The sequence below is a fragment of the Heptranchias perlo genome, chromosome 19 (assembly GCF_035084215.1).
Source record: "Heptranchias perlo isolate sHepPer1 chromosome 19, sHepPer1.hap1, whole genome shotgun sequence".
Taxonomy (NCBI): Eukaryota; Metazoa; Chordata; class Chondrichthyes; order Hexanchiformes; family Hexanchidae; genus Heptranchias; species Heptranchias perlo.
The window spans coordinates 35,361,848-35,379,330 of record NC_090343.1 but is presented as its reverse complement, the minus strand read 5'-3'; the positions used below and the strand labels follow the sequence as shown (position 1 = coordinate 35,379,330).

At 40.4% G+C, this 17,483-nt stretch overlaps 1 protein-coding gene across 2 annotated transcripts in view; it reads right to left on the bottom strand.

The window, feature by feature from the left end:
* LOC137335482 (docking protein 5-like) overlaps positions 1-17,483 on the bottom strand; it is a 288,256-nt gene that overhangs the window by 134,654 nt on the left and 136,119 nt on the right. For both annotated transcript variants that reach the window (XM_068000829.1, XM_068000830.1), the window contains exon 2: positions 14,508-14,615. In XM_068000829.1, the coding sequence (XP_067856930.1) occupies positions 14,508-14,615 (108 nt within the window). The remainder of the gene's footprint in view (positions 1-14,507; positions 14,616-17,483) is intronic.

Here is a 17,483-nt window from a genome sequence, read left to right as displayed (position 1 = left end):
ACGGTGGTAGTGCCACACAACACGTTGGATGGTGTCCTCAGTGCAAAGACGAGACTTCGTTTCCATGAGGTCTGAGCAGTGGTCACTCCTACCGATACTGTCATGGACAGATGCATTTGCGACAGGTAGATTGGTGAGGACGAGGTCAAGTAAGTTTTTCCCTCGTGTTGGTTCGCTCACCACCTGCCGCAGGCCCAGTCTGGCAGTTATGTCCTTCAGGACTCGGCCAGCTCGGTCAGTAGTGGTGCTACCGAGCCACTCTTGGTGATGGATATTGAATTCCCCCAACCAGAGGACATTCTGTGCCCTTGCTACATGGAGTGATTGAGGTGAATAGCAGAGATGCACTTAAGGGGAAGCTAGATAAGTCCATGAGGGAGAAAGGAATAGAAGGATATGTTGCTAGGGTGAGATGAAGTAAGGTGAGGAGGATTGTATGGAGCATAAACACCAGTTGGGACGAATGACCTGTTTCTGAGCTGTAAAATTCTATGTAATTCTATTTCCTTTCATTAAAATTGCTCCTTTATTGTGGTTTCTTTTGGTCAGAAGGGCAAAATTGTTTAATCTATGGTCACTTCTGCACATGTGATCACTGCATTCATTTTCCAATCAGCACGCCTTTTCCCTTTCCAGGCAATATGGATCAAATTAACAAAGGTGCTGCTAGGAGAAACCGGATTGGGAATGTCAAAGAATCAATTTGAACTTGAGTCTCTAGCTGGCACTCCAGTGCTCTGGAGTTGTACAACTGCAAAACAGGGGATGCAGATTTTGTTTACTTGTCGACACCACTCTATGTTTTTTTTATTCTTCAGTTTTGAATTTAAAAATCAAACTTCCATGTGGCTTTATAAGTAGCTTTATAAGGGGTCCATGGACACAGATCACTAAAATGCAGTGGTCAGGTCCAAAAAATAATCAAAAAGGCTAGTGGAATGTTAGCCTTTATATCTAAAGGTTTAGAATATAAAGGGGAGGAAGTTTTGCTCCAACTATACAAAGCCATGGTTAGGTCACATCTGGAGTACTATGTAGAGTTCTGGGCACCATAACTTAAAAAGGATATATTGGCCTTGGAAGGAGGGTAGCGCAGTTTCACCAGCTGGTGATGGAGACTAGGACAAAGGGACATAACCTTAAAATCAGAGCCAGGCCATTTAGGAGAGAAGTTAGGAAACACTTAGTTCTAAACCATTCTCTGACTGAGAGTTCTGAATGGTGTCAAGTTGAAGTACAGTTTCTTTTTACTGTGACCACTTGAAACCACATATGGACACAGCTCCATTTTATTACAGCCATTATTTGAAAAATGCAACTCTTCCCTCCAGACAGATTCAAGTATGGACGGGAAAGGTGAAAGGACAATTCTCTTATCACATTGCATCATCCCTTCAGACCATTTACAGTATTATAGATGCTAGCATGTTGTGAAATCTACTTTTCATAGAATCATAGATAGAATCGTAGAATCATAGAAGTTACAACATGGAAACAGGCCCTTCGGCCCAACATGTCCATGTCGCCCAGTTTATACCACTAAGCTAGTCCCAATTGCCTGCACTTGGCCCATATCCCTCTATACCCATCTTACCCATGTAACTGTCCAAATGCTTTTTAAAAGACAAAATTGTACCCGCTTCTACTACTGCCTCTGGCAGCTCGTTCCAGACACTCACCACCCTTTGAGTGAAAAAATTGCCCCTCTGGACCCTTTTGTATCTCTCCCCTCTCACCTTAAATCTATGCCCCCTCGTTATAGACTCCCCTACCTTTGGGAAAAGATTTTGACTATCTACCTTATCTATGCCCCTCATTATTTTATAGACTTCTATAAGATCACCCCTAAACCTCCTACTCTCCAGGGAAAAAAGTCCCAGTCTGTCTAACCTCTCCCTATAAGTCAAAATCATTGAAAGTTACGGCATAAAAGGAGGCCATTCGGCCCAGTGTGTCCGTGCTGGCCAAAAAAGAAGCTATCCAGCTTAATCCCACTTTCCAGCACTTGGTCCGCTGCCCTGTAGGTTACGGCACTTCAAGTGAGTTCAGGGTTTCTGCCTCTACCACCCTTTCAGGCAGTGAGTTTCTGACCCCCACCACTCTCTGGATGAAAACATTTCCCCTCAGCTCCCCTCTAATCCTTCTACTAATTACTTTAAATCTATGCCCCCTGGTCACTGACCCCTCTGCTATGGGAAATAGGACCTCCCTATCCACTCTATCTAGTCCCGTCATAATTTTATATAGCTCAATTAAATCTCCCCTCAGCCTCCTTTGTTCCAAAGAACACAACCCCAGCCTATCCAATCTTTTCTCATAGCTAAAATTTTCCAGCCCTGGCAACATTCTCATAAATCGCCTCTGTACCCTCTCTAGTGCAACCACATCTTGCCTGTAATGTGGTGACCAGAACTGCACACAGTACTCAAGCTATAGCCTAACTAATATTTTATACAGTTCTAGTATAACCTCCCTGCTCTTATATTCTCGGCTAATAAAGGAAAGTATCCCGTATGCCTTTTTAACCACCTTATCTACCTGTCCTGCTACCTTCAGGGATCTGTGGACATGCGCTCCAAGATCCCTTTGTTCCTCTACACCTCTCAGTATCTTCCCCATTTATTGTGTACTCCCTTGCCTTGTTTGCCCTCCCCAAATGCATTACCTCACACTTCTCTGGATTGAATCCTATTTGACACTTTTCTGCCCACCTGACCAGTCCACTGATACCTTCCTGCAGTCTACAGCTTTCTACCTCACTATCAACCACATGGCCAATTTTTGTATCATCTGCAAACTTCTTGATCAAGCTCCCCACATTCAAGTCCAGATAATTAATATATACCATAAAAAGCAAGGGACCTAGTACTGAGCCTTGCAGGACCCCACTAGATAGCCTTCCACAGCCTTCCAGTCGCAAAAACACCCGTCAACCATTACCCTTTGCTTCCTGCCACTGAGCCAACTTTGGATCCAACTAGCCACTTTCCCTTGGACCCCATGGGCTTTTACTTTTTTGATCAGTCTGCCATCTGGGACCTTGTCAAAAGCCTTGCTAAATTCCACGTACACTACTTCAAATGCGTTACCTTCATCGACCCTCCTTGTTACTTGCTCAAAAAATTCAATTGAGTTACTCAGACACGATCTTCCCTTAACAAACCCATGCTGACTGTCCTTGATTAATCCGTGCCTTTCTAAATTTCATAATTGACTTGTTTGTTAAAATCAATTGGGGTTGGAATGTTTTTCTCATAATAGTATGTCTCTATGATATTGCGACTGATACTCCAACCTGCTGAGAAATCTGTTTTTAGTTACCTGAAGCTTTAATTCACTTATCAGTGGGTGAATTCTGCTGTGTGATAGATGGCAGGCTTTTCTATGCTGCCCGAGTCCTGCTAGACCTGACCAACCAATACTTGACCACGTTATTGCCAATCCACCTCTCCTATTTGAAAGCTCTCTTCAATTAAAAACACTCAGTCCAACTGAATTATACAGGGCAAACAAGTGACAAAGATAGGGTTGATGAAGCTGATGGAAAGATGTTAACCCTGAACATAGTTCAAACTTATTTCATTACATTTGGCAACATCAGTATTCTACAAGGCTGTACCTGCACAGTGGTGGAATACTGTAGAATAAGCAGGCTGCAGAGAAGCCCATATCTTGCTCCTGGTTCAATATAAATGAAAAGCTATTAAAGCCAATGGAATGGGTAAGCATATCTTCTACAACATTGGAGAGACATGTTGGGTTCTGGTTCTCTTCAAGGTCATTATCACAGCAGTATCAGAAGAGCTGTTGCTTAAGCCAGACCTCCATGGTTATGACAGCAACACAAGAGCTATTGCAGCTGCACCTCAACATGTTGTGTTAATTCAATATGTCGAAATGCAATGCCAGCAGTAAAATTTTACATACTGTTCCTGCCCTTGGACTTCTGCCAGACTGTATTATTCAAATGAAGAACTGCCTCTTGTATGCAAAAGTTTGAATAGAGAGTTAACCATTACTTGTTCAAACTGGACTGTTGAAGCATGCATTAAGCCAAAGGAGAGTTTTGATTTGCTTGATGGCATCCAGTACATATTTTTTAGGTCATTCCTTTCCCCTAGCAAATACCAGGATCAATCTTCAGAGTCATCTGTCACTGTCATGGCTGTCTCCGGCTGCAGGCTGTATCCTGTTGTTATACTGCCTAATAGCCAATGGAAAGCATATGTGATGGCAACTTTCGCCAAGATTGAATTCTACTCTTCTAGCCAGAAGAACAGTGGTATATGTTGCCAGTGGTTATATGCAGGGAAATATGCAAAGAATTGAAAAATCAAAAGGGAAAACATACAACATGAATTATATGAAAGTGTTCACAGAATCACATAGTGATCACATTTCTCAGAAGTAAGTGGGATAACACACTGATAGGTTTTCTGACTTTCTTTGTGTCATAAAAAGGTCAAATGTTGCATTCTATGCCTATTTGAGAATAGATTCTCAGGTCCTAACCCAGTGACTCAGGAGTAAAACAGAAGCTAAGGGATGGAAAATGTGGCTAAAATCCACATAGGCAGACATTCACAACCTTTGTGTTAAGTGCAATCTTTCAGCAGACCTTTGAGACCACCCTGTAGGGCTCCTTTGCATTTTTAAAAAAACTTGTGGAAAGTCTTCCCTCCAGTGTGTAAATGTTTATCTAACAAATTACATAGCCTAAAGCATGAGTAAACGAAAAAGAAAAAACAAAATCAATAAAGCAACATTTTTACAGGACTCTCAAAATATTGTTTTGCAATTCAGGCAAGTCAATTCAGCCCTCACTGCTTCTCTTATTTTCTTCATGGGGATATTTTGGATAAGTTTCTCCCTTTTATTTTTGATTTTATCTCTCTTCAGAGAGAGAGGAGGTGCATGGTTTGGTATCCAGTTGCCACCATTGCCATTTGTGAGAGGTGTCAGAGATCAGATAACAACCTGTATTGATATAGTGCCTTTAACATAGAAAAATGTCCCAAAGCACTTTACAAAGATGTAAGAAAAAAATGACTCAGACCCAAAGGAGATATTAGGAGACTTTAACATTTGGAAGGGTCAAACAGGAGGAGAGGGAAGTGATGAGTCAGAGGGGATTAGGGAGGGAATTCAAGAGTATGGTGCGTAGTCAGTTAAAGGCACGACTGCCAATGATTTGGGAGGGGGGGGAACGGTGTAGGGAAGCTGCCTGGACCAGCTGCAGTTGACTTCAAACCATGCTATAATCAATGTGCCAGAATGTAAATGCATGGCAATGAGGGCAACATTTCATCAAAACTCAATTTACTGAACACTGAAAAGACCCAAGGATCTTGAAACAATTTGTTGGTTTGAACTCCAGTTTGATGTGTTCATGAAATTTAAGCACTGTAGGGTAAAATTTCTGCCATTTCTCTGGAGTTTGCACTGATCTTCTGCTGAAGTGATAGTGGGAGATTGGGAGAATCTCCGTCGAAATTTTGCCCCTGTATTTGTTATTGTGATCTGATTAATTATATTTTTGCTTCTGCATAATTTTACTACTTATCATAAATGAATATTTATAGTTTAGCCTGAGTTATACAATGTGTCCGTGTGGTATTTTCCCACAAATTTGTAGAGATAAGACTACATAGTGGCATGCCCCACTATTTCTGGTGCACACCTCAATGTATAAAGATTAACTGTTCACTTTGCAGCCTATAATTCCAGATATTTTGCACATACAGTCAAATTGTGGTCTATAAAATGTGCAAGTTTGCATTTGGAAATAGAATTTTTTTGGGCATTTGGATAAAATTATTGGGATGTAGCCCAAATTGTGGCATTTGATATCTTCACTTAGCCTCTACGTTGAGTGACTCCAAGTCCTCCTATCCTCACTAAACTTCACCTTGCACATAAGAAAGACTTGCATTTAACCTTCATCGCCCACAGCTATGCCCATTCCCTTGACGTTGCTTTTAAACCTCCAAACTCACGATCACAGACTTAGTCCCTTACTTTTTTTCATTCACATCCCCTTGCCTGCCTCAAAAACTTCAACTTTTATCCTCATACTCAGGAAAAAAAAATGACCCCTAGTTTCCTCACCAACAACCTAAGTCCAATTTCTCCTCTGGTCTGCCATTAGCTTTAACATCAGCCTTTCTTTTGACATGTTCAACAATTGGTTTGCCTCTCCTTTTGATACCTTCATTTCCAACAGATGCTAATGGTCTCTCACTCTCATTGCTCCCTGTAGTACCTCAGCCACCTTTGCAGCCTCAAATTTGAAAGCGCCATAATCATAACTGGTCTGATTATCCTTTATCAGATCTGACTCAACTACCTCAAGCAGCATGATTTCCAAATCTTTGTGCCAAAACATCTTACCACTGTAGAATCAGTATGCAGAGCACAAAAAATCCCAAACTTTTCTTCTACAGCACAAACTCCTCTGACATCTTTAACCTGCCCCTTTTATAATCAGCTCTGACGCCCGATGCAGAGAGCTCATAGAATTCTTCATCTCTAAAATTAAGGCCATCCATTCAGCTGCCTATGCTCCCTTTGGCTAACTCTAAATTATTACTTTGCATTTGATAATTACTTTACAAGCTTACTATATTAGTTATCATTTGTACTTACTGCTGAATCTTCAAAATTATTTGTGCTACTTATTGCTGTTAGCAGCTTGCAAACAAATGTCTGACATTTGATTTGGGCAACTGTGTGCAGCAGAGTGTAATTATTGAGGTAACATTCTTCATTTTACACTTTAAAAAGCAAACTGATCGCTGAAAAGGACATTTTGACCATATACTGATAATAAATAATGATTTTCACTGGAAATAATTATAAAGACATATTGTACCAATGCGGGCTGTTATTTTTGATGACACCCTGGATTAGTCAATGCGAAGTGGCATGAATGAAGCATTAAGAAAGTACAGTATATCAGATTAATGGTTAGTAGCATAGTATCACGGGCACTATAGTGATGCTAGATTTTTGTAACAGAATTCTGAAAAAATATATATATATATACACACACAGCAAAACATTACTGGACATTATTATTGGAGCAGGTTATTGGAATATTAAAATAGAAGTGGTATTTAAAGGTAATGATTGCTCTCCAGTAGCAAAACACTCTTTTCATTAGACATCCAGTGCAGAAAGAAATATAGCTTGGCAAATATGAACTTCATGAAATCAGATGGGGAATGGTACTGAGGATTCTGGACAAAGCTGCCTGTATTGTTCATTTATTGCTCATGGCAATGGAGCTTCTGTCTCTTACTGTACAGAATTTATGAACACAAAAGCAGCCCATCTGCTACAGACACCAATTAGTGAATTTGGAACATGATTAATTCTTAGTGAACTTGCAGTGAAACAACAATAATTTTACACCTTAGGAATGAAGAACTATAACAAAACCTTAAATTGTGATCCTCAAGGAATTGTATTGTTTTCATGTATGATCTAATGGATAAACTGGAGATAGATGTTGTTCATTGTTACGTATGTCAGTCATGATTAAGAAATTAAATCTCCCAGATGTTATGTCATGTTTCAAGATTTTTGGCTATTTGCTCTCGAAGGAATTTTGGGTTAATTTACTGTAAGGTATTGCTATTAACTTAAATTTAGTGTCCAAGGGATTAAATCCACATAACACACCAGCTATTCGGAAAGCATATTCAACCCAGTAGGTGGGACAAGATGAAGTGGCTGGCAGAATTGTGTTTTTTGCATACCATAGCAGCTGTGACAATCAGATTCATTAGTACACGCTATTGATATTCAAACATGTAGAGTTAAAATGGCCTCCTTCAATTTGATCCCAGAGAGAAATAGCTGTCATTGACTCAGGAGGGTGGGCACAGTTTTTATTGATAACCCATCTAGCCAGTTCCTGACTTGGAGCTGGGAGAGAGTGAGAGGTCAAGTCTTTGGCTTCTCATCCAGTTAAAAAGTGACAGTTTGCAGAAGTTTGAAGTGGGAAACAGTCAAGGTCTGTGGCATAATTTTATAATTTTTGATGTGGAGAATAAAAGAAACTAGACTGAATTTCACTTAAAATTATATTCCATTCATTCAATAATAAAAATAAAATAAACTAGCAAACCAGCTTGTATGGTTATACAATTGACCTTGTTTGACTAGCGTGTTTATTAATCAGTCATTCAGAAGATAGGAGAAACACATGTGGAGGCATGTGCGAGTATCCAGTACAACCAAGGGGTTTCATTGTTACGACCCCAGGTTATATTGTGATTATGACTAGATACTGGGCATAAAGGTAAACTCCAAATAGGGGCCACAAGATCCGCTTATAGGAGTGTTCAATGACACTGAAAGCGTTAGAATATCTAGTGCAAACCTGTACTTTGTATTAGGTTCTATCAATGTGAACTGCCCCTTCTCTGGAAACCTGATCACAGCATTATTTGTTCATGTATGATGTTCTACAGTATATAAGCAATAAATAAATGGCCAATTCAGGGACGTGAGCATATGTTAATAGATTGTTTTGGCTTCTCTTGTAATGTCCTGCTCATCATATGAATCTGGAGAAAAGATTATGTTGAACGTAAAACAATGAACATGTGATGTAACCTGCTTACAAATACCATTACAAAAGAGCACACCAAGCACAATTACAATCAATCTTATTATTAGAAAATCATTGGATTGACAATGTAACTCTTCTTATCAGGGATTCCTCTTAATGAGCTGCTTTACTGACTATAACAGATCTGGAAAAGGGAATTTATTTACGGTAGAAAAAACATGAATGCTAAAAGTCAAAACAAAAAAGTAAAATTTGGAAATGCATAAAAAGATCAATTAGAATCAGAAAGAGGGACTAATATTTTAGATGTGACCCTTTGTTAGAACTAAGTTCTAAGGTAGAGTTACACCCAAATGATAATATTTTTCCAGGAGCAGAGCAAATATTTATCCATCACCCAAATGTCCTTTTTAAATATCAGTTTGTTATAAAGGGGTTTAACAATATATGGCACAAGTCAGGAGTGTGATGGAATACTCTCCACTTGCCTGGATGAGTGCAGCTCCAAGAACACTCAAGAAGCTCGACACCATCCAGGACAAAGCAACCCCATCCACCACCCTAAACATTCATTCCCTTCACCACCGGCGCACTGTGGCTGCAGTGTGTACCATCCACAGGATGCACTGCAGCAACTCGACAAGGCTTCTTCGACAGCACCTCCAAAACCCGCAACCTCTACCATCTAGAAGGCCAAAAACAGTAGGCACATGGGAACAACACCACCTGCATGTTCCCCTCCAAATCACACACCATCCCGACTTGGAAATATATCGCCGTTCCTTCATTGTCGCTGGGTCAAAATCCTGGAACTCCCTTCCTAACAGCACTGTGGGAGAACCTTCACCACACGGACTGCAGCGGTTCAAGTAGGCGGCTCACCACCACCTTCTCAAGGGCAATTAGGCCTAGCCAACGACGCCCACATCCCATGAACGAATAAAAAAAAATGTAAAATTTATGTCTATAAGAGTTCAAAAAATGTACCTCACTCTGCAGCTCTGAGGCACATCTCACCTAGGGACATGCAACTGTTGAAAAGTCATAAATTGGGGATTTATAAAGGATATAATACGAAAAGAGCATAAGATTCCTTTTGTAGGTGGCATACCATTTTGTAGGTGGCATACCATTGAAGAAGCCAACAAGAGCACGAACAATGGATTAAAAATCTCTAACCACAACCACAATTTAGCTGTTTATTTTGTAATTAAAATATCACTATGGAATTCCTTTCAACTGCTACTGAACACGTTTTGAGAGATCAGGTTGTAAAATCATGACTCATCTTATGTGATGTTACTTCTGCCAGCCATGTTCTGATCAGAAGCTACAGCGAGAACTTTGTTTCATATTCATTTGTGGGGATACAAATGGGGCAGAGGTCTCACAGCTTAGGAAAGAAGAAAGAGAACCAATGGCTTCCAACAGTAACGTATCAATAAAGAAATGCCAGGGAGTAAAACATTAACTAGCCTAGTAACAAGGTACACCAAAGCATAAATTCTGTGGAGAACAGTGTGATCGAGAAACCATTGAAATGTACAGTTTTACAAATCTGACGTAATGTCTGATGTCGTCACCAGCCCGCCATCACCATGATAATGCATTTTGGGAGAAGAGAAGATAGAAGGAAAACCATCTTTTGAGAGGCTTCTTCACGGAGTTTGAGTGAGAAATTTCACGACAGCCAACCTTTTAAAATTTGACTGGAATTGGAAAATCTCTCTTGCACTTAGGCAATAAGATGTCCGTGTATCATTACCAGGTCTAGTGAAGTGTAGCTCTGTGAAAACAGGCTGCCTATTAGTAACTAGAGATGGTATTGTACATGAAACAGAAGTTTTATTGGATTCAAGTTGCCTTCACCAGCTGCATGCTAAGTAGAGCCTGTTGAAAGCATGCCTAATTGTGTGTAATGTTGAGATTGCCGACATGGCATGTGGCCAAGATGTACAGTGTGATAAGCTGTTTCCTGTGTCTCAATAAAGCTACCACTGCTTTATCCATCTATGTTCAACAGTCCATCCAAATTTGGTAACCGAAAGGGAGCCAGAGTCTACCGAGGGATAGTCAGGCATGAAAACCTGGACACCCCCATCACACGTAAACTACGAATTACAGGGTGACTTGGTGGATGTTTATTTAAATAAATCAAATGGCTACACGCAATCATGATTCATTTTAACAACATTTGTTTCTTGCTATCTTTCTAATACTTGTGAGTACTAATGTTATCATCAGAGGAATTGACAATGAACCCATTGGTGTGAGAAAGGAGTAGAATTAACTTGTACAGTTGAAATGAAATAGTCCCTGTTCTCTTGTTGGCTTGGTAGGTAAATGCATGGCCTAGTGTGGTACTGAGCCATTTACATCAGGAGGGTTCCAGGTTCCAGCCTGATCTGTACCAAGTTAGATGATCTTAACTGGGATACCAGTGGAAGCATCCTGTAATTGTCTTCAGTTACAGAAGGGGGAAACATAATAAGCCAGGACTCCTGATCACCATAGTGACCTCTGTCGGAACACGTGATGGACGTTAGATGGGGACAGGACCTGGATCAGACACAGCAATCTCCACACTGAATGGGCCCTTGGTCTTGATACTAGAGGGCTGTCAACATCTGCAGAAATATCTCATTCTGACTCACTACCATCAGCGGAGGAGCACCATCAAGGACTGCAGCAAAGCAAGGAAAAGGCCCCCCTCCAATTTCTGAGGGCAAGTAGGGGTAGTCAATAAATGCGGCCCTGCCAGCATCGCCCACGTCCCGAGAACAAATTTAAAAAGGGGATAGAATTGAAAAAAAAACAATTCTGAAGTCCCTGAGTTAATGAATAGCCGATTTTAATTCTTGTCTCTATTTCAGTTCTGGGTTCAAGCCCCATTCCAGAGACTTGACGTATTTTTGGTCAATTGTTCACTACAGTTTTGAGGGAGTGCTTCATTGTGGGAGGTGCCATTTTTTGTTGCGATGTTATACCAAGATCAACACACCTTTTCAGGTGGAAATAAAAGATCCCATGGCACTAATTGAAGAGCAGGGGAGTCCTGGCCAACATTTATTCCTCAACCAACACCACCAAAAAATAGATTAACTGGTCATTTATCTTACTGGTGTTTGCAGGATCTTGCTGTGCACAAAATGGCTGCCACACTGGCCTAGACTGCGACAGTGACTACCCTTCAAAAACAATTCATTTATTGTGAATCAATTTGTGACATCCTGAGGACACAGAAGGTACAATATAACTGCAAGTTCTTTCTTTCTTAAATCGTGGTAAGGTAGTTCTACCATGATGTCATTGATATTCAGTCTTTAAGCAAAATATTGGAAAAAACAGAAGTAGATAGAAAAGACAAAAAAATACTAAATCATCATTTTAATTGTCAGCTACTAGATGGCTAAAACCAATTATGTAATATGAATACAATGCATGTTAACTTCTTAAAGCAGTGATTGATAAACTTTCTCAGACTGAGTCCCACCAAAAAGATATTATTGCTTCTTACATCTCACTCAGTTTATTTTCTGATCAGGGAGGTGGGGAGGTATTGGGAATACCCATCCTCCAAAGAAAATTTTGTTTTTTGACATTTGATTTGGTGGAATTTGCAAGAGACATAATGGCAAATCATATATATTGTGGTGATGTGATATTAGCAAATTAATATACTGAGCTCTTCAGATTCCTATCTCCAAATTCTCTGCTGATCATCTTTAAATCTGCTCCACTGCACATGATCCTTCCATTTACATCCCGCTCATCAGTGTATCAATTTCTTTTAGCTGTCATGGCATGACCTGCTACAGGGAAATGCACATTCAATGTAAGCTGCATGCAGTTCTCTCCGTCATCAGTCATGCTCCCTATTGTTTTTAGCACAATTCTCCCAAGCTCTCCCAACACCAAATTCAAATAAGCAGGAGTCAGCACATCATATGGTTTGTGCAGTAGCCAGAAGTGGATCCAGAGTCAGGAAATCTGGACTTAGCCCTTCATTTACTTCTGTTTTTCTTGCTCTCTGCTTCACTTCTGTTTCACTCTCTTTCTTCACTTGCCTCTTCCTCTCTCACTTCTGTCCTTTTCTCAATCTGCTCTTTCAGTTCTCTTTCTCTCTCTTTTTTCTATTCCATTTTTGTAATCTCCTCTTTCAATTCTCTCTTATGTTGCCCATCTGCAACACTTCTTTCCACATTCCCTGCAGCATTTGTGCTGCCATGTCAGCAGGCTATGGGAGGCTATGGTGGATGGGGTATTGAGCTGAATAAACACATTGGGCATGATTTTGACCCCAAACCAGGAAGGGTCGGGAGGTGGTGTCAAATTGCAGATGGGAAATCTGGAAGTACGGGTTTCCCGGACGTCCTCACGATTTTGACATTTTTTTTTTGTCGGTTTGCCATCCGACTGACCAGCCTGATTGACTGGCTGGCCTCAGTCAGACGGGAGAGCAGCCAGGGAGAGGACATGTTCAGGTACGTCTTCAGGTAAGTCTTTGATTGTTTGGATGGTGGGCAGGGGGGCATGGGTGGACATGGGGGGGTCCAGTCATGGGAGGAGGGATCGGGGGTCATCGCGGAGGACCATGATCATGGGGGTGGGGGTTCCTGATTGTTGGGGGGGGGTCAGAGGTCATCGTGGGGGTCCGCGATCGTTGGTGAGCGGAGGGGGTTGGGGAGAGAAAGAAAAATCGCTGCAGTTAGGCTTGTTGGGCCTGAAGGAAGCACTTCAGCTCCTCCGGGCCCACAAGCTATGCCAGAAAGGCATTTGCCTGCAGTTTTGCGCCTTCTCACTTCCTTTCACGTGGCGTGAAGGAGAAGGCTCAGGAATCCTGGCCTCCAGGGGTTAAAATTGCAAAATCTGTAAAAATGGAGGTCCGCAGCCTCCTTGAAAGGTTTTAGTGATCAATCCGTGTCCTGGGAGTGGGTTGGTTGGTCGCCCGCCCCTTGTCCCGCCCCGGTGAAAACCGGAAATGGGCAGGTTGAGGCCGAGTCTGAAATGGTTGCGATTTTGAATGACTCCCCCCTCCCCCCGTCCATAACCCACCCATTTTTCAATGTTGAAATCGTGTCCATTGTGTGGGCCAGAGAGCTGAAGTAATACAAGTGGCAGAACAGAGAGCTGAAGCAGCACCAGGAGTGGGCATGGATTGCATCCAATGATCAGGGACCACTGTACCATCACAATACCATTTAGGCACCTTAAAAATAAGTGGGTCAATTCTGGTCCCTCCCAGCCCAAACTGCACTACCAGTGGAGCATGCCACGCAGTTTGAGAACTAATGTCTTAAAGGACCATTTGAAGACGAAGCTTATGTTCATTGCACTCTTAACATTGACATCTGCTCCTTCCGTGCAACTTAATTTGAATTAACAAACTAAAAACATGGGTCTAGCCCCACTCACCCAACTTGCTCTGCCTAGAAGAAAGTTCAGTGGGTAAATACACCATCTGGTGCAGAAGTACAAACCAGGAAGGTCGCAGGTTCTAAACGTGGTCTGGATTGAACTCAATGAAAACTGATTTCTATTCAGTGACCTCAGCTGAAAATGTGTATATGTGGATGGTGGGTAAAGTGAGGGCTGGGCTGGGTTCGACTGCAATGGATCCCATAGTGATTGGCCTGCCAATATACACTGTTCACATTGATAGAAAAAATGGCCACTTTGATGAGATAGCAGCAGGTCACTGTACCTGGAAGCCCCAGCACAAGTCACTGCCCCTGGAAAATGAAGTGAAAGGGAAGAAAGAAAAATGTGCATATGTTCAGTTTAGGCTCATGTTATGATTCTAATTCACCACCAGATAACCTTGTTTTATTAAAACAACTGTTCAAGTGAGGCATCACAAAGGCAAAATATGTAACAAAAAAAATGTCATTTTTGCTATTTTGTTTCTTTTTGCCAGTTGGCAGCTTACCTTGTGATAGCATCGGAAATATGCAGCTCGTTCATCTGAAAACTTCTCCAGTCGTTTTGGGCCTTTGCTGGATGCTTTCTTTAGCACAAGCCAACATCTCTGGTAAATCTACAATGCATAAAAGTAAAAGAAAACAAATCAATTCATTGCTTTCTCTTGTGGCTTGTGATTATGCTGCACTTACCAGAAAACAAAAACTTAGCTATAGCTAAAACAAATATAACACTGGATTGCCTTCACAGGACTAACTATTGTTGCAGGTGCTGTCTTTCAGATGAAACCATTGCACTATTCAAAGGAGAGCATGGAGTTTGTCCAATGTCTTGATCAATATTCCTCTCTGAATCATTTATTCATTTGTTGTTTGTTGGGCCTTCTTGAGTGCAAATTGATTGCTGCGTTTGCATACTTAACAACAATGACTGAATTTCAAAATTAATTCATTGTTTGTAAAGTGGTTTGGGACATCCTGAGGTTGTGATAAGGCGCTATATTGATGCAAGTTCTTTCTTTCGTCAATTCAATTTTATTTCCCTTTCTTGGTGAATAAACTACATAATCATTCTGTTGTTATTTGTTTGTACTTGCTTTCCTTCCTTGGCTCTCTACCAATATGGAGTTCACTTCCAGATAGATTAGTGGAGATAAAACATCTGGAATAATTTAAGAAACAATTCCATGTTGCAATGGAAGTGGAGTGGACTTTAGGGTCTTACTGGATGGATGAACTATGAGCCTAATAGCCTTCCTCATTCATGATTATCTTATGATTTTATAAACCTCAATCGCCCCATCTGCAAGATGGCAGCTCCAACCTTTTCCATCATCGCTGGTTTGCCACTCTGTATTGCTCTCAATCTTAAAGTACAAAGGGTTGGATTATTTTGGCATCCTTTAATGTATTGTATTTCTGTTAGATTGTTTTATACTGAAATGCTAACATTTACTAACATTAAGAGAATCTCTATAAATTTTCACACTCAAACTGATAAGATTGTCTCTTCTATCAAAACAAATATTTACAGTTATTTTTAATTAAGTGGCTCCCTTAACTTTTTTCATCTACATAAATGAGGAAGCATTCCTTTGTGAGTTAACTTTCCAAATATTGATTGAGAATGCGTTATGATGTTATTACACAAAGCACTCAGAGGAAATCTTCATGCATAATTAGTAATCGTATAACATAATGGGATGGGGTTTTCGTTTGTTTCCAATGCAATCCGGGTGGAATCAGTCAAACCAGCACAAAAGATCGGGGAATTTTAAATGTGAGTTACGCCCAAAACCACTTATGTTTGTGTTTTCCACAATCTTTTACACTGGTTCAAGATTCAGTTCACCCAGATCAGGCCTTGCCCATAAAACTGGCCATGCCCTCAGTTCAAAATTGCAAGTTTCCGTTGATTGCGCTGGTCCGGGAAGGCTCTTCAAATTGCGCTCATTTTCTTAGGTGGACAAATACTAGTAGGCATGTTTGAAAAGTTTTATCATATCAAAAAATATTTAATTTACTAAGAAGCTGACTAGTGTACATCAATGAAACTATTAAATGGTTGAGTATAGTCTTTTAAAAGTCATTTTCAGTGATTTTAAATCAGGTTATTAACAGGTGGAAGAGTGGACACCCTTATTAAAAATGCTTATTGTTTGTGATAAACCCATTTTCAGCTGTATTAATAAAACTGCACCAGGTAATCACTCTTAAACATACCAAGGAATACTTTTAAATGAAAAGAAAAAAAGAATGATGAGGTGATATTACATTGCCTGATTGCGCTGGGAGATTTTACGTTTGTTATTATGCAAATTAATTTTAGTGGAAACTTGAAGCCTAACCTAACCAGCACAATTTCACGATTGCACCCAAAGTGGAAACTCTACGCTAATACAGTATTTCTTCGCTTTATGAAACTATTATCTATATATTGTTGTATCTAGATACTTAAACCTTTTAACATGTCTCTATAAATCTTTCCAAGGATTTAATCTGACATCTTCTTACTCTAGGAATTCACTTGGTGATGCATTTGGTTTTATGTCCCCCTTCTCTATTGGTCACTGATCTGACAAATGGTAAAAATGATATACTTTGGTCAGATTCTCTGGTTGCTAAATGATTCAAGTGTCCATTACTGCTCGTTTCTCCAATGTTCCATTGATTATGTCTAAGTAGCGCATCTCATTCTGTTTTTACTGAGTATGACATTGGATATACTTGCTTCTTCACGGTACCTTGTTAGGTCAATGTGTTTGTAGTGCAATTTTTAAAAGCACATTTTATCACTTCATTTCAGAGCTAGAAGACTGTGGGGTAAATTTTCAACATTAGCAGATGGAAAGTTATAGAGTGGTGTCTGAATTCTTGATATGCACTTTCGGCCTGTGAAACCCTGCACTAGGAGTGCTGGAAAATTTACCCGACATGCTCTCTCTCTTGTGTTCTTCAGTGCCTTACCATTTCTGAGTTACCAGTGTTCAGCAATTCTTCTCATGAGCATTTGCATTGGTGATAACCAGCTCTCTAATAATCGTATCGTAAACCAGCAGACTCTCCTACAAATAATTCCCACTGCCGCATGACTTCATCAGATTCTTTATGGGCTGCACTGACCTCTCCACAAGTCCATTTCTCTGCAAGTAATTCAGAGTCGGAACTGTTTGAATGAAATCCCATTCTTCGGCAAATTGTCTGAACTCAATACTTGCAGACTACAGCCCATTGTCATTAAAGACTTTATTAGGTATTTGAAGAATGGAGAAAATAGTTTTCGTGCAGCTCATCACTTTTTTTTTTCAGTAGTGTTATGTATTGTGCAACCTTTGGTGAATTGATCAAAACTGTCAAAAAAAAAACTTCCCTTACTACTGGAGCAAATTGGTACCAACTTTCTACTGTAATTGATGTACTGGGCGATGTTTCAGCAACTTTACTTGTTGGTTTGGTCTATATTTTAAGCAGCATAAGCAATTTAC